Source organism: Durio zibethinus, chromosome 5 (assembly GCF_047325235.1).
Source record: "Durio zibethinus cultivar Kanyao isolate XHJ-2024 chromosome 5, ASM4732523v1, whole genome shotgun sequence".
NCBI classification, from domain to species: Eukaryota; Viridiplantae; Streptophyta; class Magnoliopsida; order Malvales; family Malvaceae; genus Durio; species Durio zibethinus.
In genome coordinates this window covers 458,946-482,550 of record NC_143166.1, presented here as the reverse complement: position 1 = coordinate 482,550, position 23,605 = coordinate 458,946, and the positions used below count along the sequence as shown (strand labels likewise).

At 26.9% G+C, this 23,605-nt stretch overlaps 2 protein-coding genes across 4 annotated transcripts; both read left to right on the top strand.

The window, feature by feature from the left end:
- The first annotated feature begins 1,090 nt into the window (after window positions 1-1,090).
- LOC111283005 (2-alkenal reductase (NADP(+)-dependent)-like) lies at window positions 1,091-14,694 on the top strand. The gene is made up of 6 exons (XM_022871347.2): window positions 1,091-3,030; window positions 3,188-3,371; window positions 3,499-3,665; window positions 13,715-13,797; window positions 13,954-14,080; window positions 14,176-14,694. Exons 1-6 carry the CDS (start codon window positions 2,779-2,781, stop codon window positions 14,428-14,430), a joined length of 1,068 nt encoding a protein of 355 aa, XP_022727082.2. The 5' UTR covers window positions 1,091-2,778; the 3' UTR covers window positions 14,431-14,694.
- A 2,808-nt stretch (window positions 14,695-17,502) lies between these two features.
- Window positions 17,503-21,323, top strand: LOC111282349 (Putative membrane lipoprotein). 3 transcript variants are annotated; one of them, XM_022870391.2, is made up of 5 exons: window positions 17,503-17,644; window positions 17,759-18,005; window positions 18,120-18,341; window positions 20,150-20,276; window positions 20,990-21,323. In XM_022870391.2, the coding sequence occupies exons 1-4, from the start codon at window positions 17,642-17,644 to the stop codon at window positions 20,239-20,241; spliced, it is 564 nt and encodes a 187-aa protein (XP_022726126.1). In that variant the 5' UTR covers window positions 17,503-17,641; the 3' UTR covers window positions 20,242-20,276; window positions 20,990-21,323. The 3 variants fall into 3 exon arrangements, with proteins under 3 accessions (XP_022726126.1, XP_022726127.1, XP_022726128.1); XM_022870392.2 differs by lacking the exon at window positions 20,150-20,276; XM_022870393.2 differs by lacking the exon at window positions 20,150-20,276 and having other exon boundaries at window positions 20,996-21,210.
- Window positions 21,324-23,605: the final 2,282 nt, after the last annotated feature.

Below are 23,605 nucleotides of genomic sequence, written 5' to 3'. Positions count from 1 at the left end.
CAAAATTATGTTACATGTTAAGTAATTTAATTCTTTTTTCTTTTTCTTTTGCTTTTTTTTTTGTTTTTTTGTTTTTTTTACAATTTTTCTTTTTTATTTAATAAATATTTGTGAAATATTTTTATTTTTTGATGTTAGGCCCATTTGATATTATTATTATTATTATTATTATTATTAAAAATATTTTTTTAGTTACTTTTTTACTTTGATAAATTTTTTTAAATTGATACTAACATAAGTGTTAATGTCATATTAGAATTTGATTTTTTTTTATTTTTTTAAAACTTAATATAAAAGTTTTTCAAAAAAACAAATTACTAATACTATGTGCCTTGTGTCAACTCAACTTTCTTTCCTTTTTATTTTGTGTTTTTTGTCGTTTCTTTTTTCTTTTTTTAAGTTTTTCTCTTCTCTTTTTCTTTTTTTATTTATTATGGATGTGGCAAATTTTATATTATTGATTAAAAATATCTTTTTGTAACCTTTTTGTAATTAGATAATTTTGTTGAAAAAATATATTAATGAAGGTGTCAACATTACATCTAAATTTGATTTTTTTTTTGTTTTTTTTATTTATAGTAGAAGATTAATGATTTTAATTCAATAACATCAAATTAGCTCTAAAAATAAAAATATTAAATATAAAAAGGGAAAAAAGAAAAAAATAAATTCAAAATAAAAAATAAAAATCTATGATATAAAATTTGTAAGAAAATCTTATTATTGATAATGTCACATGACAACTTAATTTTTTCCTTTTTCATATGTTTATACTTTTAAAAAAAAATTTCTTCCTTTAATTCTTTTGTTTTTTAATTAGATAATTTTTTAAAAAAACTAATGTATGTATACACATATAATTGTATTTCGCTTTTTGTTATTTTTGGTTTTTTTATTATTTTAGTTGTAAAGTATGGAATCCAAAGATTTGAATTTCACATCATCGGATATCACTTTCTTGTGGAATTATATATGTATTTTATTATAGTAACTTACTATTAGTATGATCTTAGGTCAGTATAACTTTTTTTTGGCTAAAGGAAAGAAATCAATAATCTGTTTAACAGTTTAACAAGAATTTTTGATGCAGAGGATCCATAATATTATGGCAATTGCAAAACATACTCAACTTATATAACTATAAACTATGGAATTACTTGAAGAGAAATATGAAGCTACAATTTTAACTATAGAAGAAGGAAGATGGAATTACCAAAAGAGAAAAAAGGTTTTTAGCCAAACTTATTTTATAAAGAAAGGTTTGTTACAAGGAATGGATAGATGACATAGTAGCCAAACTTTCCTGAGGGTTCAGCAAGGAGATCAACTTCAAGGTCTCAATTCTCATATCTTTCTTTGAGTTTTTGCTGGGAAGATTTTTTCTTCTTTTGCTTTTTTGGAACATTATCATCATCCAGGAAGCTTCTATATGCGCCATTGGATAAGTTCCAGCAAATTGTTCAACAGTATTGGATAATACTTTCAGAGAAAAAAATGATCATTGGTACTTCAAAAATTGATTTCTTAGGCATGCATGTACAAGATGGTCAGTACATAGCTCAACCTCACATTATTCAGACACTTGTAGATTTTTCTGATTTTTCAAAGAAGCAAATCCAGTAATTTCTCGGTATAATAAATTACATGAGTAAATTTTCTCAGATCTTACACAGTTAACTCATCCTCTAAGATAAATGCACAAGAAAGTATTTTGGACTGGTATTTGAGCAAGAGGTGTAAGGCTTTTTGGACAAGGGTTTGAGTGACAAGAAGTCTTGGTAACTCTGGAGGAAGATTTTTCACTGGAAGGTTAAGAAATTCATCAGGTAAATCAAATTCATCATCAAGGTGAGGTTTCTGAGAAGAAGGGAAAAGCCAAGGATTGCATGCTTGTATTCTTTAAATCTTGTGTCCAATAAGGCCATTCTGGTACATACAGAAATTCCATTTCTGTCGTGGAAGGTTAAGGCTATTCTGATAGCACCAAAGTGGATATGAGTGTATCCTTGTTCTGACCATTATTGAGAAAATTTTTCTGGGATCTGAAGAGTAACAAAGTGCTCTTGAGGTCTTACTGGAAGAATACATTGATCAAAGTTTGTGGCTTGAACATACTCTTTTGGAGTTTAGAATTTTGGTTTTAAAAGAGTTTTTAAAGATCTAGTAAGAGAATGGGAGGAGTTTGAGAAAATTATATAAGGATTTACAAGGGGAAAAACTGTTTGTTGGGTTTTCTTTTCTTCTAGGATATAATCTACTTCATATAAGAACTTAAACTTAGAAGAAGAAGACTTTTTAAATACAGGAGAAGGAGGAGAAGACAAACTAAAAGAAGATCTACAAGAAGAAGGTTGAGAACTAGAGTTGCTAATAGTAAGTTACTATAGTGAAAGATATATCTCCATAAAAGTCAGGCTATCAGTTCGACGTTAAGCTAGGAAGGCGCCAGAGTCTTGAACACCGCTAGAATACCTTGGTTATATGTCTGATCTATGAAACGCTTATGATTGGTATTATCTTGATAAGTTGACCGATCTACACACTGTTAAAATAGTATAAGATAGTATTGTCAGGACTCTACTATCCGAAGAGCAACGTGTTTATGACGTTAAGGTGTTAGGTGAAAGATAATATTCATATATGACAAATTAAGCTGGCAGTTAGAGCTCCAAACCAACAAAACTCACCCACCTGTATTCCATTAGAAGCCGAATTCATTCGCTGATTAAATTATCTATAGACTGCAGTCTGTAGAGAATCGGAGACAAGAGGGATACAATGAGAAAAAGTGAGAAGACGGCGGAGATTGCGGAGAGCAAAGAATGGTACCTAGCAGGGTATGCAGCCCAAGGCGTTCCAACCTCCGAGCATCTGAAGCTCCGCAGTGTCCCGCTATCCCTTACCCTTGATTCCATACCGGACGCCCATGTTGCCATTGAACTCCTCTTCGTCTCTATTGATCCTTATCTTCGTACCCGAATGAGCGGCCACGACGATGGTTTATATTTTCCGCAGTTCAGCCTTAACCAGGTTTGTTTCTTAATTTCATTTCATACCTACTACATATATATATATATATATAGCAAACCCAAGCCAAGAATTACTATTACTTAGTTTGTAATTCTGCAGTAGTACTACTACTCTGTTAAAAATTAAGCATATGTATATACTTCAATGAGGCGAGCAGGTGATAACTGCTTTTGGAATTGGAAGAGTAATCAGATCCAAGGATAATAAGTACGATGAGGGTGATATTGTGCTGAATGCTTTCTTCCCTGTAGCCGAATACTGTGTGGTGCCTTCTGATGTCCTGATAAGGAAGATTGATCCAGCTGCTGGGATTCCCTTGCCAGAATATCTCAGTTGTTTTGGTAATTAATTATTACTTGCAACTACTCCATCTAGGAATAGTTTAGTAAGTAGTATTTATTTTTTGTCACTAATTATATATGATAATGATTCATAGGTTTTATACACGTACATGATATGATATTGCAGGGGTTCCTGGGTTTGCTGCATGGGTGGGGATAGAAGTGCTGGGAGACCTAAAGCCAGGCTCAAACGTCTTCATATCAGCGGCGGCAGGTGGTGTAGGAATGTTTGCGGGACAATTGGCTAAGCTCAAGGGTTGTAGAGTCATTGGAAGCACCGGATCTGATGCCAAGGTACTCCAGTTCTCAACATACTAGCTAGTAATAGTATCTCTTATTCTAAAGTCAATGATCTCTATTATAATAAAATATTTAATATAATATTAAAATTTTAAAAAATTTTAATATGATATTCAAATTTTAAATATATTAATTAATATGATAATTAAAAAATTATTTATCTATCATATATTATTATTTAAAATAATTATATTAAAAATTAATATCATATTAATTATAAATTTATAATTCAAATACTATATTAAAATCTTTTAATTTAAATATTATATTAAATATTTTATTATAATTTAGAGATTATTAAAATCATTAACCTTTTTCTTAGTTACTATTTATTTTCAATTTTCGACCCACCAACCTTTTTTTTTTGGCATAGCGACCCCACCTTTTGATTTACCGCTGAAAATGATGATTATTTGGTGAGAAAGTGGGTGCGTTGCTTGAAAAGGGAGTCATTAGGCATGATTTTTTTTACAGTGTGATGGCTTAGGACCACACTTCTTAGTCTCATTTAGATTATCTTATTTTTATATAAAATCACATGATATAATTTGTATTAATATAAAATAAAAAAATATTTTTTAATTTTATTAAACTCATAATAATAATTATTAAAATTATAAATTTTATTATTTTATTTTATCATATCATTTGCATATCCTAGTATTTATATTATATTTTAAACTATGAGATTCAATTTCTTCCAAAATAAAATTTCTACTTAGTAATTCATATTTATTTACGGATAATTTAAAATTATGCTACTCCTTGATTAATTCTTATTATGATGATGTTTGACATGACAACCAATCAAGTATATTTACCGGACATGATTTAAAATTTTATATATTTCGCTTTACGAGCAGTCTGGTATTTCTTCTTTCGTTTTCCACAAGTACATTTTGTTTTACCATATAGAACCTGACATTGATACTTATGATATTTGGTTAGCATTTTGCATTTTCATCTTTGTTTGTTAAAATATCTATATTTTTGCACTCCTATTTTTTTGAGTAAAAATATATACCAATTTTCGTCTTCATCTTTATGAAAATTGAACGCGTATAAAAGATCCTCATTATTTGAGATTCTTTAAAAAATTAAAAGTAAACATCAAAATATTTAATATTTTTTAAAATAAATAAAAACTTATAAATAATACATATATATTAAAATAAAAATTTAGATTTGATGTAATGTGAATTTATAAATAATATTCATTGTTAATTAATTACATAACAATATTGTATAAAAAATTAATTGTAAATTATTGTAAGATTAAATGCATTTTATGAAATATCTTTGAGTAATTCATTCGTAATATATCAAATATAAATATTTAAAATAAATATAATAAACATTAAAATAAATTTAAGCAACAATAATTTAAAATAAACAAAAATTTACAAATAACTTAAAATATTTGAAGGACTAATACGATTTTATTTATTAACTATATAATATATATCGATTACATATACAAGAGCGTACTACATTATTTGTTCTCATCTCCATATTTGACAAATATTTTAAAATTATATATATTTTTTCTTTCTCAAAATTTAATAGCCATGCTATTTTTTTTTTTTATAAATATCATCCCATTTTCATTGTAATAAAATATCTTATTTCTCGTTGAATTTGAATAAATTTGACATCACAAAGTGCGCTGGCCCCGCCTCGCCTTCTTTTAACACTTTCGCTACCGCATTTCATTTGTATTTGTAAATTAATTAATTCTATTGGTTATAACTTGTCGCGTTGCATGAATGGCGTGGACAAATATAATAACGCCATATTTTTCCACATCTTATATAGAAATGTTACAAATGAGATTTTACTATTGTGCCACTGGTTGGCTTTTTTTTTTTTTTTGTCACTTTCTTTTGGTTATATATATATATTGTTATAAAACAATTTTATTTTTAGTGGAGCTCACTATATTTTAAATGGCATTCACTTTTTTTTCAATGGTTTTTTAATTTTAATTTTTTATTTATTTTATATAGTTTAAATTTTTTTATATCTTTTATTATTTTTTTAAAAAATATTTTTTTATTATATTTTTACGAAAAGCTTTTTTATATCTTTTATATCTTTTGAATAAATAATAAGATTTATAACCTTATATTCATAATTTTTTAAAACATGAAATCGACTTTTCTATTGTATTTTCTGTGAAATCCAATTTTATCTTTGTTTTTAAATTCTTTTTCATCGGGTCCTGCATAAATTTTCATTTTTTATTTTTAAATGTTTAATATATGTTTTTTTTTTTTGGTTAGATTCACTTATATCAATTTTTTTTTAAACAAGCTTAATTAATATTTTTATATATATTTTTTTAAATCCAAGGATATGCTATGTGTTTTTTTTTTAATTTTTAATTTTTTCTCATTTTTAATTTTTATATATTTAATAAATAATTTTTTTAAATTTCATTTTTGGTGCCTCACGTAATATCAAAATTATGTTACATGTTAAGTAATTTAATTCTTTTTTCTTTTTCTTTTGCTTTTTTTTGTTTTTTTGCTTTTTTTACAATTTTTCTTTTTTATTTAATAAATATTTGTGAAATATTTTTATTTTTTGATGTTAGGCCCATTTGATATTATTATTATTATTATTATTATTAAAAATATTTTTTTAGTTACTTTTTTACTTTGATAAATTTTTTTAAAATTGATACTAACATAAGTGTTAATGTCATATTAGAATTTGATTTTTTTTTTATTTTTTTAAAACTTAATATAAAAGTTTTTCAAAAAAACAAATTATTAATACTATGTGCCTTTGTCAACTCAACTTTCTTTCCTTTTTATTTTTTGTGTTTTTTGTCGTTTCTTTTCTCTTTTTTTAAGTTTTTCTCTTCTCTTTTTCTTTTTTTATTTGTTATGGATGTGGCAAATTTTATATTATTGATTAACAATATCTTTTTGTAACCTTTTTGTAATTAGATAATTTTGTTGAAAAAATATAGTAATGAAGGTGTCAACATTACATCTAAATTTGATTTTTTTCTCATTTTTTTTATTTATAGTAGAAGATTAATGATTTTAATTCAATAACATCAAATTAGCTCTAAAAATAAAAATAAAAATAAAAATATTAAATATAAAAAGGGAAAAAATAAAAAAATAAATTCAAAATAAAAAATAAAAATCTATGATATAAAATTTGTAAGAAAATCTTATTATTGATAATGTCGCATGACAACTTAATTTTTTCCTTTTTCATATGTTTATACTTTTAAAAATAATTTTCTTCCTTTAATTCTTATTTTTTTTAATTAGATAATTTTTTAAAAAAACTAATGTTTGTGTACACATATAATTGTATTTCGCTTTTTTGTTATTTTTGGTTTTTTTATTATTTTAATTAGATAATTAATAACAAAGGTAATTAATAAATTAAGTTTTTTTAAAAAATATTAATAAAGGTATACATAATAAAACAATTCGTATATGATAAGTAATGATTTGTGTGGATCCAATAGGTGCGTTCTTTTTCATTTGTGATTGAATCAAGATTATTTTATGAAAAATAAAAGTAGAGTCGAAAGTGGGTTTATGGTGTTCTTTATTGTCTTCATTATATTTATTAAATAATATTTTAAATTATTTATTTAATTTTATATTTATATATGTAAAACATTAATAATGTTATTATTTAATATCTTAATTTAATAAATAATTTATATTTATGTATAATTAAAATGTAATCCATCAATTTATCCATCCATTATATAAATTTAGTTTATTTTAACTTTTGCCTAACCCTTATTCAAGGTTTTAATGTCTTATTTTATGTTTCTTTAATTTTTTTTCTTTAAACTTTTTTTGATTCTTTATTTTTATTTAAATAAATTTTTTGAAAAATTATATAGGTGCCTAAGTGACATCTCAATTTGCTTTGTTTTTTTCTTTCTATTCTTTTAATTAGATACATTTTACAACAAATGAGCCTATTGATAATAATAACAAAATAATTTGTAGTTTTCACTCAAATGAGAAGTCTACATAGTGCCTCAATGAGTTTTCTTTTCTTTTTTTTTTCATATTTTTTAATTTTTTGTCTTTTTAATATAAATAATTTTGTAAAAAAAAAAACTATAAATGTGCTCATGTGACATCTTATTTGAGTTTTTTTATCTTACTTTTTTATATATTTTTTAATTAGATAAATTTTATAACGGTGCCAATTAATTAGATAAATGCTACACCCTCACTTCAAAACAAATGCATTTGAAAATTTAATTTATATGCATTTTAAAAAATATTTATATTTTATTTTATAGCTTAATATATATTTTTATTTATGGTATAAAATATTATTTTTTATTATCAATCTCAATTAATAAATACAAAATTATAATTTTAATCTTTGTCTACTTAAAACAAAATATTTAGAAGTTGGAGTAAGATTACAAATTCTTAAACAGGTGAAAAGCAAAGGTTATTTATAAATCTTAAAACAATATTTATATGTCTATCATTCTTACTTTATCATATTATCGATCAAACTATTTTTTTTCTAACTTTATCGTTTTATCAATCAAACTTTTCTTTCATGTAGACACTAATTCTTTTTTAATATAAAGCATTATTCACGTGATATTATATATGTTTCATAATCAATAGACTTCTTATTAAGTCAATTTTCTTATAAATGCTAATATAATTTTATACTTAAATTTATTCTTGTTAAAAAGGCATTTTAAACTCAAATTTCTTACTATTATTTTGGGGTGAGCTATCAATTTTCTATTTATGATTTTATACCATTTGTAACGTGGTTGCCTGGCAGTATCAATTTGATGAAATAATTACAACCACCACACACGATGTAAATCGACGTATAATTGGTTCCAGCTACTGGATCTGCTCAGTTGTGAAGCTTTCTTTCTCTCCCTCACCTCACATGTCACATCAATTTTTCAACAACTTTTTTCTCTTAGAAGGAGTTTTTTTTTTTCATTTTCTTAATCTAAGATTTTTTTTTTCCAACTATCTATTTTTTAAATCAAATTTTCATCAACTTGTTGATTTTTTTTTCATTTTATCAAATTAGCATCATTCACTAAGTAACTTTCTTATTATTTCTTCAATTGTCCGTCTTTTAGCATATTTTCTTCTAGATTCCTCTCGGTAGATTTTTTTTTCCTGATATATATCTTGAGTTTCAGCTTTCAAAGCAAGTTGTTTTTTTGTTCTTCTTCTCTTTGATCTGAAACAAAGTTTTGGGGTTTTTTTGTTGAAATCAAAGTTGAGGTATTTTTTTTGGGTTCAAAATCCATTACCCATCATAGAAAAATCCTTCCTTTTTTTTATCTTATGTTTCTTTTGAACTGTTGTTGGACTAAAAGCCTCAAATTCAATCACACAGCAAAAGTAAAATCAAATAATAAATTAAACATACAAGAAATAATAATTTAACGTGATTCAATTTAATCAATCTACATCTATGAATAAGAAACAATATTCACTAGTTGTAGAGAATTATAAACATATGTCAAATCATCAACCTCACTCAACAATCAATACTCATAAGACACTATCAATTTCTTCTAGTCTTATGAAGTATTCTCAATCCAAACATATATAAATCCAAACCCTTGTGCACCTTTTCAACATAACAAAACACATACCCATATGCTTCCATACATCATACTTATGTGGATCCTCTCAGTCTCCTCTAATCCACTCACAAATAAACATACACACCCATAAGACGTAGAGCCCCAATACTCTTATTGGGTGTCTATCCCATAAAACACTATAACTCTCTTACATCTTTTTCTCATACCTAATCCTGTAGAGACTTCACCTATTTATAATCATACAAACTTGTCTATTAAGAATCTCTTTCATCTTCGAATTCTTATCCTGTAAGTCAAACTTGCCTATTAAGAATCTTTTTCCATTTAGAATTTTTCTATTGCAAGTTAAACTTACATATTAAAAATCTTCTTTCTCTTAAAATTCTTCTTTTGCAAGTCTTTTTGTTCATCCAGCAATATCTAACAAATCTCAAACAAATCTCTTATGAGATTTGAGTCAATATTCCTAACAATCTCCACCTTAACTCAAATTTCATCAAATCATCTGTCTTCATGCTAGACATGCTTGACTCTACCTGTAATGAAAGTCTAACAATCATTTTCTCTTCTCTTGTGTCTTCACGCTTCATACAAACCAATCATCAATCTTCAAAACTTAAACTCAAACTCTTCTCTTAAATCGAGCTTTTCTGGACTTTTTTCTTTCCATGTCTCAAATTATGCATTTATCACATCTTAAACCTTTAGCTCTTCCCACATCTTAAATTTTCAGCTCTTCTCACATATTGAATTTTTAACTCTTCTCACGTTTTGAACCTTCAGCTCTGATACCACTTGTTGGGAAACACCACAGCTCTGATACTATTTATTGGGCTAAAAGCCTTTAATCCAATCATACCAGTGAAAGCAAAATCAAATAATAAATCAAACACACAAGAGACAATAATTTAACGTGGTTCGGTCCAATCAACCTACGTTCACGGATAAGAAACAAGATTCACTAGTTGTAGAGAATTTACAAACATACATCAAATATTCAACCTCACTTAACAATCAATACTCATAAGACACTCTCAATCTCCTCTAGTCCTATGGAGTATTCTTAACCCAAACAACTACAAACTCAAACCCTTGTGCACCCTTTCAATATAACCAAACACATACCCATGTGCTCCCATACATCATACCTATGTGGACCCTCTCAATCTCCTCTAGTTCACTCACAAATAAACATACACACCTATATGACGTAGAGTCCCAATACTCTTATGGGGTGTCTATCCCACAAAATCCTATAACTCTCTTACATCTTTTTCTCATACCTAACCCTGTAGAGACTTCACCTATTTATAACTATACAAATTTGCCCATTAAAAATCTCTCAAACTTCCCTATTAAGAATCTCTTTCCTTTTAGAATTCTTCTATTTCAAGTTAAACTTACCTATTAAGAATCCTCTTTCTCTTAGAATTATTCTTTTGCAAGTCTTCTTGTCCATCCAGAAATATTTAATAAATTTCAAATAAATCTCTTATGGGACAAACATATCTCTTATGGGACAAACAAATCTCTTATGGGATTTGAGTCAATATTCTCAACAATCTCCACCTTGACTCAAGTTTCATCAAATCATCTGTCTTCATGCTAGACATGCTTGGCTCTACCTACAATGAAAGTCTCACAATCATTTTTTCTTCTCTTGTGTCTTCACGCTTCATACAAATCAATCATCAATCTTCAAAACTTAAACTTGAACTCTTTTCTTAAATCGAGCTCTTCTGGACTTGCTTCTTTTCATGTCTCAAACCAAGCACTTCCCACATCTTAAACCTTTAGCTTTTTCCACATCTCAAATTTTTAGCTCTTCTCACATCTTGAATCTTTAACTCTTCTCACGTTTCGAACCTTCAACTTTGATACCACTTGTTGGGGAACACCACAACTCTGATACCATTTGTCGAGGAACACCACAGCTTTGATACCATTTATTGGGCTAAAAGCCTCCAATCCAATCACACCAGCAAAAGCAAAATCAAATAATAAATCAAACACACAAGAGATAACAATTTAATGTGGTTCGATCCAATCAACCTATGTTCACGCATGAGAAATAAGATTCACTAGTTGTAGAGAATTACAAACATATATCAAATCATCAACCTCACTCAACAATCAATACTCATAAGACACTTTCAATCTCCTCTAATCCTATGGAGTATTCTTAACCTAAACAAACACAAACCCAAACTCTTGTGCAGCCTTTCAACATAACCAAACACATACCTATATGCTCCCATACATCATACCTATGTTTCCTCTCAGTCTCTTCTAGTCCACTCACAAATAAGCATACACACCTATATGATGTAAAGCTCCAATACTCCTATGGGGTGTCTATCCCACAAAACTCTAAAACTCTCTTACATTTTTTTTCTCATACCTAACCTTGTAGAGACTTTACCTATTTATAATCATACAAACTTGTCTATTAAGAATATCTCTCATCTTAGAATTCTTCTTTTATAAGCCAAACTTACCTATTAAGAATCTCTTTCCTTTTAAAATTTTTCTCTTGCAAGTCAGACTTACCTGTTAAGAATCCTCTTTATCTTAGAATTATTCTTTTGCAAGTCTTTTTGTCCATCCAGCAATATTTAATAAATCTCAAACAAATCTTTTATGAGATTTGAGTCAATATTCCCAAGAGCTGCTAGATTAATGTTCTTGAGATTGTCTGAAACAGTATCAAGATTTTTTTTTTTCTTAATTTCTCAAGGGTAGGCTTTTTCAACAACATCTTCATGCTCAATCTTTTGTATTTAATGTTTGAGATTTATGTCTCCAATTCTCAGAGAAATCTTTTTTCTGGGTTTATGATCAATTCCCTATTCATTCACAGGACCCATCTTGTTCAAATTTTCTCGATGGTTTTGCTCTATTGGTTGTATTATGTCTTATGATTTTGGCCTTAATTTCGACTACTTAGTGTATAATCTATAAATAAATTTTCTATTTTTACTATTTATCTGCATTATTTACATCATTAGGAGTATTTCTATTTTATTTTGGATATTGTTATTATAGTAACTAGCCCTCAACTTTAGAAACCCCAAGACAGACCCTAAGGCCCCAAATCTCCCAACTTTGAAAACCCCAAAAAACACTATCTTTTCGTGCTTACTATTTATTGTTGGATTTTTTTTTCCATTGATTTTGTTGTTGTATTAGACGTATTTTTGCTCCGTGTGATTGCTGGTTCTTGTGTTTCTGGGTTTGGGTTTGTGTTTTTGGGTTCGATTGCCGATGATTTTGAACATTATCTGTGTTGCTGAAAATTGGGCTTATTCCTCTGTTGATTGTTGTTTTCTATTGGTGGTTGAAATTGTTTGTTGTGTTTTGATTCTTAATTGCTATAGTAATTTGATTATTGTTCAATTTGGTGCCAACCGGCTAAATAAACAATGAAGAGATTAATTAATTAATAGGACATGGCAATAATTGATTGATCTGGCATCGTTAAAAAATAGTAAAATTGCTTCGTCGTCACTAAATAAATAGTTGTGATAGTTTTATTATGTTATATAGATATTTATGAAAAATGTTTTAATATATTAATTCATTTATATACAAATTAAAGATTAAAAATTTAGTTAGGTATAAATTAAAATATTATATATTTATGAAAAATGTTAATCTGCGACTCATAGCACTAGGTATAATTTTATTTTTTTAAAAATGCAGTTAATTCATTGTTTTCTTTTAATTTAGTAAAACTAATGCATCAAATGGAATTTTTTTTCTTAATATATATATATATATATAGTAATTTAATTATCTTTATCTAGTGTCTATGAATACTTGTTAAGACTTTTAAATTATTTTATTTTTTCTTAAATAAATCTCTAAATATATTTTATTATATCTAAATAAGTTTTTATCCTTTGATTTGTATTTAAAACAATCTTTTATTTTAAATAAAAGATTAATTTATGTTAAGAATTTATTTAAAAACACATTAAAGATTAAGGACTTATTGAAATAAAAATTAAAAATTTATTTAGATATAAATTAAAAATTAAATAATTAATTGACTGTAATAAAACATAAAAATTTATCTAAATAACACTATATAATTCATGGGAGTAGTTTTTTTATTATCATTATTATTATTAGGAGTGGCGAATGTCAACGAAGTTCTATTTTTCATTCTCTCATTTTTTTGGTGCAAGTGAAAGCACACTAAACTTGGAAGTTACTCTTTTCCATTGGAAAAACATACTGCATCTCCTTCTCAAGTTCCAATTTAAGACCTTTAAGAAGAAATTAAAGAATCTTATAAACCATATCCACACTCTACTTATTTGGTCATTTAAGAATATGCATGTGAGTATATTTAAAAAAAAAAAGAATATGCATATAAGTAATAATTTGAGTCCGGACAGAGGGCCTAACCTTTTTTTTGTTTTTTTTTTTTTTGCATTTTAAGGTAAGGCTCTTAAAGGAGGAATTCGGGTATGACGACGCATTCAACTACAACAAAGAAACTAATTTTGATGCTGCTTTGAGCAAGTAATTTATGTTTTACTTTTTCCTTAATAATTATTCTTAATTTACTAATCGAATATGTTTAATTAGAGTTCTCAGAAATTAATGGCATAATCAAACGTGCATTAAAGAATATAGAGTGATCTGAAGAAATCTCCTATTATACTGTTGAATGGATAGGTACTTCCCTGATGGTATTGACTTTTACCTTGACAATGTTGGTGGTAAGATGCTTGAGGCTGTCCTCAACCACGTTAACCTTCATGCAAGGATTCCAGTTTGCGGAATGATTTCTCAGTATAACCAGGTCTAAACCTACTCGTACTCCTCATTCTTACATACATGCATACATAGAGGCTTTCTACTGACCAATCAAAACTCTCATTCCATTGCATGCTGCAGACTTGGACTGAGAGAGAGGGTGTCAGAAATGTGCTAAATATTGTGGGTAAGGAGGTAAGAATGGAGGGGTATTTGGTGGGTTCCTATTTGGACAAATTTGCAGATTTTGCTACGGAGATGGAGAGCTATATAAAACAAGGCAAAATAAGTTCCAAGCTCAAAATCTATCGAGGAATTGAAAGCTTTGCGGATAGTATAGGATCCCTTTTCTCAAGCTCTAATATCGGGAAAGTCATAATTGAAGTTCGGCCCTAGCCAGATATATAGTACCAAATATGACCGTCATCAATTGTTTGTTAACGGAGGAGCAGAGATCCTAGCTAGCTAGCTAGCTAGCTAATTGGGTTTGAGCTGTGATGGCTCATCCTTTACCGATAAAAGATGGCAGTCATTACTTTATTATTGTTATCAATGTAATAACTAAGAACAATGATTAAAATAAGATTGTTGTAAGCAATAATAACTACGTGTTGTTGACATCTATTGCAAAACTAGAAAAATATTCATATTTGATGTACTGATGTTTAAGGTTTAAAATTTATTTTTTTTAAAAAAATCGATTAATGAAATTTGATATGATACTTATAATGAAATTGATGATATTATAATTTTATCATCATTATTTGTGATTAATAAAAAGAAGAAAATTAAGAAAGGGCAAAAAAGAAGAAAAAAGAATTGAGTTGCATGTACTTCTCTTCTAATTATTGAGTTTGTTCAGATCTTCTTTCAAATTTAAAAAAAAAAAGGTTTCGAGTAACATGTTGAAAAAGGATTTTTCCTTGTAACAGTTGCCTCGCGTCCATCTCTAACATATGGGCCATTTAACCTTCGTTAGACCCCGATTTCTAAATATGTAAATAAATAAAGCTTTTGATAAATTGTTTATAATCATGCTCAGTTTTTATTCGTTTATATTTATTTATTAAATTTAATAAATAATTTTAAATAATATTTTTTATATTTATTTGTTAAATTAATCGAATATAAATAAAGATCTATTCGATTCGTTTATGTGCGTGAACAAACTCGTGAACAAATTTAATTATTAACCTTTAACTTTTTTTATTAAGAGATTATTTAATGTATTTTTTATTAAAAACGCGTTGAATAATTTTCAAAAAATTTTTTGAAAGAGATTATTTAAGATTTTTTTGTCCAAAAAAAGTCTTAAATAATCCCTTTTCATTTTTTTAGGGTTATTCATGACATTTTTTTTTTCTAAAAAATGTCTTGAATAACCCCTTAAACCCTAAATCATAAACCTTAAAAATTAAAAATTATTCAAGGTGTTTTTACTAAAAACACATTAAATAATCACGTCATAAAAATTGAAGTGGATTATTGAATGCGTTTTTGATCATAAACACCTTAAATAACCTCATTAAATTTTTTATAAAATATTATTTAAGGTATTTCTGGTTAAAAACACATTGAATAATTTCCTTTAATTTATTTACTGAGGGATTATTTAAGGCATTTTTGAACGCCTTGAATAATTCTTTCTAAAATTTTTTTGGAGATTATTCAATGCATTTTTCTCATAAAACCCTTTGAATAATTTCTTAAACCTTAAACTCTAAACCTTAAAATTTAAAGATTATTTAAGGTGTTTTTGACCATAAATACCTTGAATAAACCTATAAAAATTGAAGTGGATTATTTTTTGGCATTTTTAACCACAAATGTCTTGAATAACCCCATTAAATTTTTTGTAATTGATTATTTAAGGCGTTTCTGACAAAAAATGCTTTGAATAATCCCCTTCAATTTTTTACTAGGAGATTATTCAAGTTATTTTTGTTCAAGAAATGCCTTAAATAATCCTTTAAACCCTAAATCTTAAATCTTAAAAATTAGGGATTATTCTAAGACGTTATTGGCAAAAACGCTTTGAATAATCACATTATAAAAATTGAATTAGATTATTGAAGGTGTTTTTAGCTATAAACACATTGGATAACCTCACATCGATTACGAACAAAAACAAGAGGTGAATAAAGCTTACATGTTCCCATCCTCTTCCTCTGCTAAACTTCTATTACTATTCAAATGAATTTTACATCGCTTAAGAACCAAAACAAGATACGAGTAAAACATATAAATTCCCATAATCCACTGATCAATTGTTCAACAAAATTAGCAGTTAATTGTGAATATTGTGGTTTTTCGACAATAACAAGCTAAAAGTTTAAATTTGGAACTTAAAGCTAGAGTTCATTTGTATTCGCTAAAGCTCGTTGAAAATAAGTGAACCGAGCTTGTTTATTATTAATCGAATTGAGCTTGAACAAGAGGATACTCAGCTCGATTCAGTTCATTTATAGCTCTACCAATTTCAGCCTACTCCAGCTATTTTCTTTACAAATTCTTAATTTATTTTTCAAGTTTTTATCAACATTTAATTTTTGTTCAATATTTTGTCACATTTTTATTTAATTTAATGAATGAATAAGTAAAATTAAAATAAATTTATTATAAAATTAAATAAATACATGTATAAATATTTAACTAATTATTATGTTAGTGTGTGAGTAAAAAATATATAATTAATTAATCAGATGAAAATAAATAAATGCATAAAAAATTGTTTAAAAATATGTGCAATTATTATATTTAGTATCTTGGGTAAATTTTATGTAGAAATTTTATTATTTTTTATTGTTGATTTTCTATTAGGGATTATTACTTTATAAGGTGGTTATAAAATTTTTAAATTCAACAAAGATTGATTATATTATTTTTATATGTTCATTTAATAATTAATTATTATATTAAGTTATATATCTTAACGGGACATGTATTAATATGTTAATTTCATTAAAAAATTTGTGGGTGTATACAATATATAATTTTCTTTTCTACAAGCATCAATTTAAATATAATAAGGTTAAATATAAAAAATATCTTTAGATAATATATTTTTTATCAATTTAATATCTAAAAAAATAAAAATTATAATTAAATATTTAAAATTTTATTTCATCATATATTTTAATACTTTAAATTAGTGCTAGTAATTAACCTTGCTAACGTGACATATTTAATTGTGAATTTTATTTTTTAAAATAATTAAATTAATAAAAAATATATAATATATCGATTGTTTTTGTTTTAAATTCAAATAGATATGCAACAAAGTCGATTTTCTAAAAAAAAAAAAGTTTATACGTAAATAAATCAATTTTAAAAGCACTAATTATTATTCATTATTATTAGGACAAGAAAACCGCGAAATTCAACATGTGTTAAATAAAATAAAATTAAAAATTTTAAAAAAAATCTGTGACTTTATTTTTTTCGAAGGGACATGAACAGTAACCTCTCATTACATTTGTGGATCCTCTTATCCGAGTCAGAGTCAGCCTCACAAGCAAAATGAAAATGCAATGAAAATTGCGAAGATGACAAAGGCAAACTGCGGCCAAGGGAGAGTCAAAGCTGGAAGACGCAGATTTTGCGATTGATGGTAATGGGTCTTACTCTTGCTAGGATTTCTTCCTCTTCTTTTTTTTTAATTGGCATTCCACTCTTAAGCTCTTCGCTGCTGAGCAGATGAATTTTGTGTTTGCTAATTCGGCAGGGCCCGATGATCATAAAAGGACTGTTCAGGAGATATCAAAGGTGGAACCCAGTGCATCCAACGTGCGGTGCGTTTTGGGGTATGGGACTAGGCATTGGATGTGGTGTTGGATGGGGTCCTGGGTTTGGCCCTGAGGTCATTGGTTATGTTGGAGCTGGCTGTGGGATTGGATTCAGTGTGGGTATAACGCTTGCTGGTATTGGCGTTGGTCTTCCTGCAAATTTTCTCTTTCAAGTTCCTTACAACGGTAGACTCTCTTCTTCTTCTGTCTATATCCTTTATCCTTTACATATAGCCTGTAGCAATCTTAACTTGTGTTGGTATATTTCGCTGCCAAATTGATAAATTGCTTCCGTTTTAGCTTTTCTAACAACCAGAACTGGGGTACTGGATGTTGCGCGCTCCAGCGTTCTCTTCTCTTCGCAAATTACACCTGGTCTTCGCTGGAATACTTTTGCACCCCACTTCTCTGTCCTTCATAGAGAAGCTACAGCAAGATTGTCAATCATGTTGCCTCTCCACACTATTTCTATTTGGGAAGGTGTAGAAAGATTTAAGCGTCGCTTTTTCCATCCTCGCAGAGGTATGCTAAAAAATTCATCTGTTGTGAAAAGGATAACCAAATTGTAGATATTTGTATAAAGGATCTCAACATGTAGCATATCCTTCTTCCCAATTGTTTATCATGTTTCTTGTAGCAATTGCTGTTGTTGTTTGTTGTATATTGTACTTCTTTTCTCTGTTAGACCACCTTTGCAAAGCTACTCTCTTTGAAATGATGCCACACTGTCTCCCTTGCGTATATCATTTACTCGCCAAAGTGTCAGTTTTTAACATCATTACAATTTTGTTTGCCATTTGCTGCCATCTAATTTATTTTTAAGTGTACATGGCTAACGGCAAAGTTACTACTTTGAATTTTATATTCACCAACACAAAGCTGGGCATTCCTGTTTAGGTGTGTTTTTGAAAAGTATGTCATCAAAGTTGTTGAAATATCTAGGAATAGAACAATACAAAGTTCTGCTGTTGTACACCATTTGAGTCACATCTCTGTCTCTCTCATTCCATGACTAATGCTATTGATTTGGTTGGTCCTCGGCTTTCTGTTTTACTTGAGCAATTAAATGGCATTTCTGAGTTGTAGATTTAAGAATGTCTCTTCAACATTTCGTACTTGCTTAACTCGTTAATTCTGCCCTAAATTCAAATTCCAGCATATCAAGCAACAAAGTAGCCACTAGCCATTAGAGTAGGTTTAATAGTTTTGAAACTGCAGTTAGAGAAATGATCAAAGATAGGTAATATTTATTTGGTTATGTTATTTAACTTCTCTGTTGCTATGTAGGTTGAATCTCTTTACAAGGGCAAGATAGTTTTCTTATGGTATGTTAGAAATCTGGAAAATTTTCCAGAAACTTTTAGCTTAAGAAAATTTGTTCTTTAGGGTGCAATAGAGAAAACACTATTCATTTGTAACTCAATGACTGGGATAATTTCAATCGATGTGTGTGTGTGTGTGTGTGTGAGAGAGAGAGAGAGAGAGAGAGAGAGAGCAAACACTAAGTCTTTGTTTCTGAATGACCTAGATAATTTCAATTTATGAATCAAATCATACCAAGACCAGAAGATTAGTTTTTTTATTATTTGACCATTCCTTATGTTGTAAGGGTTTTCACTTATGATTTTGGACACTGGTGTGATGTCATGCTCGGACAGGTTTGGTTTGGATTATCAAAAGGTAATTTCATAAGTTCCAGTTTTCTGGAATTTTGACTGCTGCATTGCTGTGTGTCTCACAGTTTGAGTAGGATTATAGATTACGTCTTGTATTATTTTAATTAGTGCAGAGTTCCAAAGGTTCTAAATTCTTTTGTTTTCCAATTAATTATCAAAGTCTCACAGTTTGTCAGCCGCCTACTTTTTCCCTTTATTTATGTATTACGTGACACAGCTGATATTAATGTAGACTTTCCAGTGACTTCTTTTAGCCATTAAGGTTTGTTTGTCTTCTTGCTAAGTATACTGGTTTAACCCTAGGTCTGATTTTGTAATTTTTTGTCTGAAATTTGGATTTTCTACCTATAAAACTGCATCTTAAATATAATGACTTAAGGACAAGATGCCATGTCTTTGCGATAGGTTCCAATGCCATTGGATGTGGTGAGATGAGATACAAGTAGTTAAGTTGTATCTCCTAGCTTTGGCTGTACAATGGAAGAGCTTAGTTAATTTTCCCCCTTCAAGCTTATGCTTGAAGTTCTTTTCTGTATAGAGTTATAAACTTCTGTTATCTAATGTAGAATTTTTTTTGGGTATATATGATATTAGGCTATAGAATTAGATTTAGCTCTCTGTCATCTCATAAATTCCACCCCTCTCATTCCTAAGGGACATCCAAGTTGGAATCACAAGTTGTAACTATTGGGATATTCGGTTGGGAACACCTACAAAGTAGATATACCATATTGGGAATGGCATAACTTCGGTAGTCCATGATAACATAAAAGAAAAACAGGTAACTCCTTGAAAAAATCCTATTTGGATTGGCTTTCACTTGTTTGGTTGGGAATTTTATACTGATTGTCTAATTCTCGGTTGTCTAGGTTAACGACTTACTGCTAAGTTGACTTTTTTATTGAGATCTTCATGAGGATAATAGATTAAAATATCTACAGATATGTGGTGGCTTAAGCACATATAATTTGCTTGTAACATATCATGTAATAGGATGAGATAAAGCTTGTATCTTCCTGTGCATTCAATATAATATTTTTTGATCCATCCATCCATATGCATACTTATAATAATACTTAATTGGGTTTCCTTCTGTAGTTTGTCTAACCCCAAAAATAATGAATTGAGTATCTTTATGATATATGTGTTGTGACATTGATGTTTATTTGAAGTGGTTGAAACATCAACACTCTGAACCAAACTATTGGCTGTGTCTCTTAGAATAGAAATGTCAAATTTTGTAAGAAACGTCATTTTCATATAAATACCAATATTCCTGAATTATATACATGTTTTTTTCTTTTATCAAACTGGTTCAGATGTCAAACGATCTGATTTAGCAGAATTTACTTGTTTTTGTCTATGGAATTAGCAGGTTTTATCAGATTATAAAGTAAAACCCGCAATTATATTTACTGTACCTTGTTTTCCATATAGAATGTAAATTTCATTTAAGATTCCTTTATATAATTCTTATCACAATTACCTTGACAGGAGCAGGTAACAAATTAATATCCTCAGAAAATGATGATGAAGGGTGAGTAGTTCATATCGATCATCAGTTGAGAGTGGAGTTGCAGCATGTATGAAGGTCCATTCTACCACCAGTGGAGAACCTTTAGTGCAATTCATACTCACACTGCTTTCTTATATATAGAAAATCAAAAGACCCATGAGCTAAGTGCAAAGGCAATGTATAGGTGGTTGCAGTTAACCGACTTTTTTGTTTGTTACACTTAGTTACTGTTACATCACATTTTAGCATGGCAGATAGTTCAAGGTTATGTATTTTAAGTGTTGATTTTGTTGAGTAAATTCGGCTTAAATATTTGGAAGTTTGTAGAAAATATCTTTCAACATTTGATAAAATTTCTTAAACACATACAATTGGTAAGATTTAATTTTTTTTTAAAAAATAATCAATTTTCAAACTCTTAAAATTCTCAAATATATTGGTAAGACATTTATAAATTTAATGGTCCAAAATTCATTTGTTTAAATTCATATAATCTTTTAATATTTTAATAAGATTTTTATTAAATTAATTTATAAAAAATTATTATTTTTAAACTCATATAATCATATATCATATATAATATTATATTAAAATATACATAGAAAATTGATAAGATTTATATATGTGGATGTTTAAGTGGATAGTTTTTTTAGAAGACACATAGGATAGTAATAAATAATTATATTATATATTATTAAAACAGTCAAATATAAAAATCTTTTAACTTAAATCATTAAATAATAATAAATATTCAAATATTAATTTGAAAATGAATAAAAGGATATATGATTATTTATTTTATTTAGTATTATTCAAATCCATTTAAAATATTTAAATCTGTTTAAATAGATAAGACTTTGGTTTAGATACATTTGGTTTTAGATTTAATTTAAATCTAAATGGAGAATCAATTTAGATTTAAAATAAATAGATAAAATTATATATTTAAAATAAAGAGTAAATTGTAATATAAATTTGAAACTTTAAAAGTCAATATTATTTAATTCAAATTTGATTAGTTAAGTAGATATATTTCTATTTTAAAATTTAAATTCTCAAAATTGGATAATTTTATCTTCATAAAATTTCTTATATATATTTTTTAAAACTTTTTAAAATTTTAAAAAATAAATATTACTTATTATATTTTTAAACATTTGAAAAAAAATTAAATGTTTTATAATCAAAATTATCTATGCACTTTTAATTGTTATGTAATAAACCTATATAAACCTACAAAACCTATAAATGAAATGTGTTGCATAATTATTATTTTTTTGGATTTACAACTTTTTTTTGAAAGGTATACGGTTATTTTTATAAAAAACTAATATTAATTTTAATTCATTTTTCTTTTAATCTCAAGTTTAAGTTTGATTGTTCTATATAAGGTTGTCAAAGAAAGATTCGTGCTTCCACCACCTATTTTGAATATATTCTTTTGGCTTTATTCATTGTTTCTTACAATTTAACTTTTAAATGATTGAAAACAGTCTTTCTTTCATTGTTTCTTTGAAAAGAAAGCTTTGTTTTCTTTCCTTGTTTGAATTTGAAAATGGATGGTTCTGATTATTGAATTAAATGAATTTGCTACTTTTATTTTGAATATCCTACCTTTGGTTTTTGTTGATGTTAGATCTTCTTACATATTATAAAATTGAGTTTGTTTCCGGTTGTGATAATTCTATTGTTGAATTGCTTGAAATCTTTTTAATTGTTTTTTTGGGTGTTTGTTAATTATATATCATATATAATATTATATTATAAAATATAAAAATATCCAATAAATATTGTTTACATGGACGTTGTATGGATAGTTTTGCTATTTGATACATAAAAAATTACTTAAAAAAATTTGCTTACGTGAATATTTACATTGATAACTTTTAAATTGTTAACAACAAAATTTAATTTAAATATATTATCTTTTTAAGTTAAATGAATTTTTTAATAATCTAGAAATATATTTTTAAAATTTAAGATTTTCAAAAGTAATAATACATTTTTTTTTAAGTTTTATTTTTGTTGACATATAAGAAATTACTCAATAAATATGCTTTTTTTATATCCTATGTAAATTTTTAAATTGTTGGTAACAAAATTTAATTTAAATATTTTGTATTTCTAAATAAATTTCATAATAATCTTGATATATTTTTATATTTAAAAATTTCAAATGTAATGATATATTATCTTTTAAAACATATATTTTTAATAATCTTATATATATTACAATGTATGCTATCAGATAAACATGTAGATGTGAATGTCTATATGTATAACTTATTTTTATGACATGTAGGATATATTTCAAGTTCAAATAAAAAGTTAATACTTATTTTTAAAGTTTAAAAAGTCTAAAATAGACATCTAATCTAACACACATTACGATTACAAATCAATCTACAAATAATTTTTTTTTAAATTTAAAATTTTCAAATATAAATTTATTTTCATAAATTTCCTTATAATTATCTTTTATTATTTTTTTTTAAAAATTAAAACACACACATATCTATTTTATATTACTTTTAAATTCAAAAAATAGTTAATAATTCTAAAGTCATCTATGCCTCATATTTATCATTCAAAAT

Excerpts from the sequence above, each read along its gene's own strand:
- LOC111283005 (XM_022871347.2), top strand. The coding sequence starts at position 2,779 with ATGAGAAAAAGTGAGAAGACGGCGGAGATTGCGGAGAGCAAAGAATGG. Across the intron at positions 3,031-3,187 it reads CGCAGTTCAGCCTTAACCAG|GTGATAACTGCTTTTGGAAT; the intron begins GTTTGTTTCTTA and ends TGAGGCGAGCAG. Across the intron at positions 3,372-3,498 it reads AGAATATCTCAGTTGTTTTG|GGGTTCCTGGGTTTGCTGCA; the intron begins GTAATTAATTAT and ends ATGATATTGCAG.
- LOC111282349 (XM_022870391.2), top strand. Across the intron at positions 18,006-18,119 it reads CTTTCAAGTTCCTTACAACG|CTTTTCTAACAACCAGAACT; the intron begins GTAGACTCTCTT and ends CTTCCGTTTTAG. Across the intron at positions 18,342-20,149 it reads CTTTTTCCATCCTCGCAGAG|GGACATCCAAGTTGGAATCA; the intron begins GTATGCTAAAAA and ends CTCATTCCTAAG.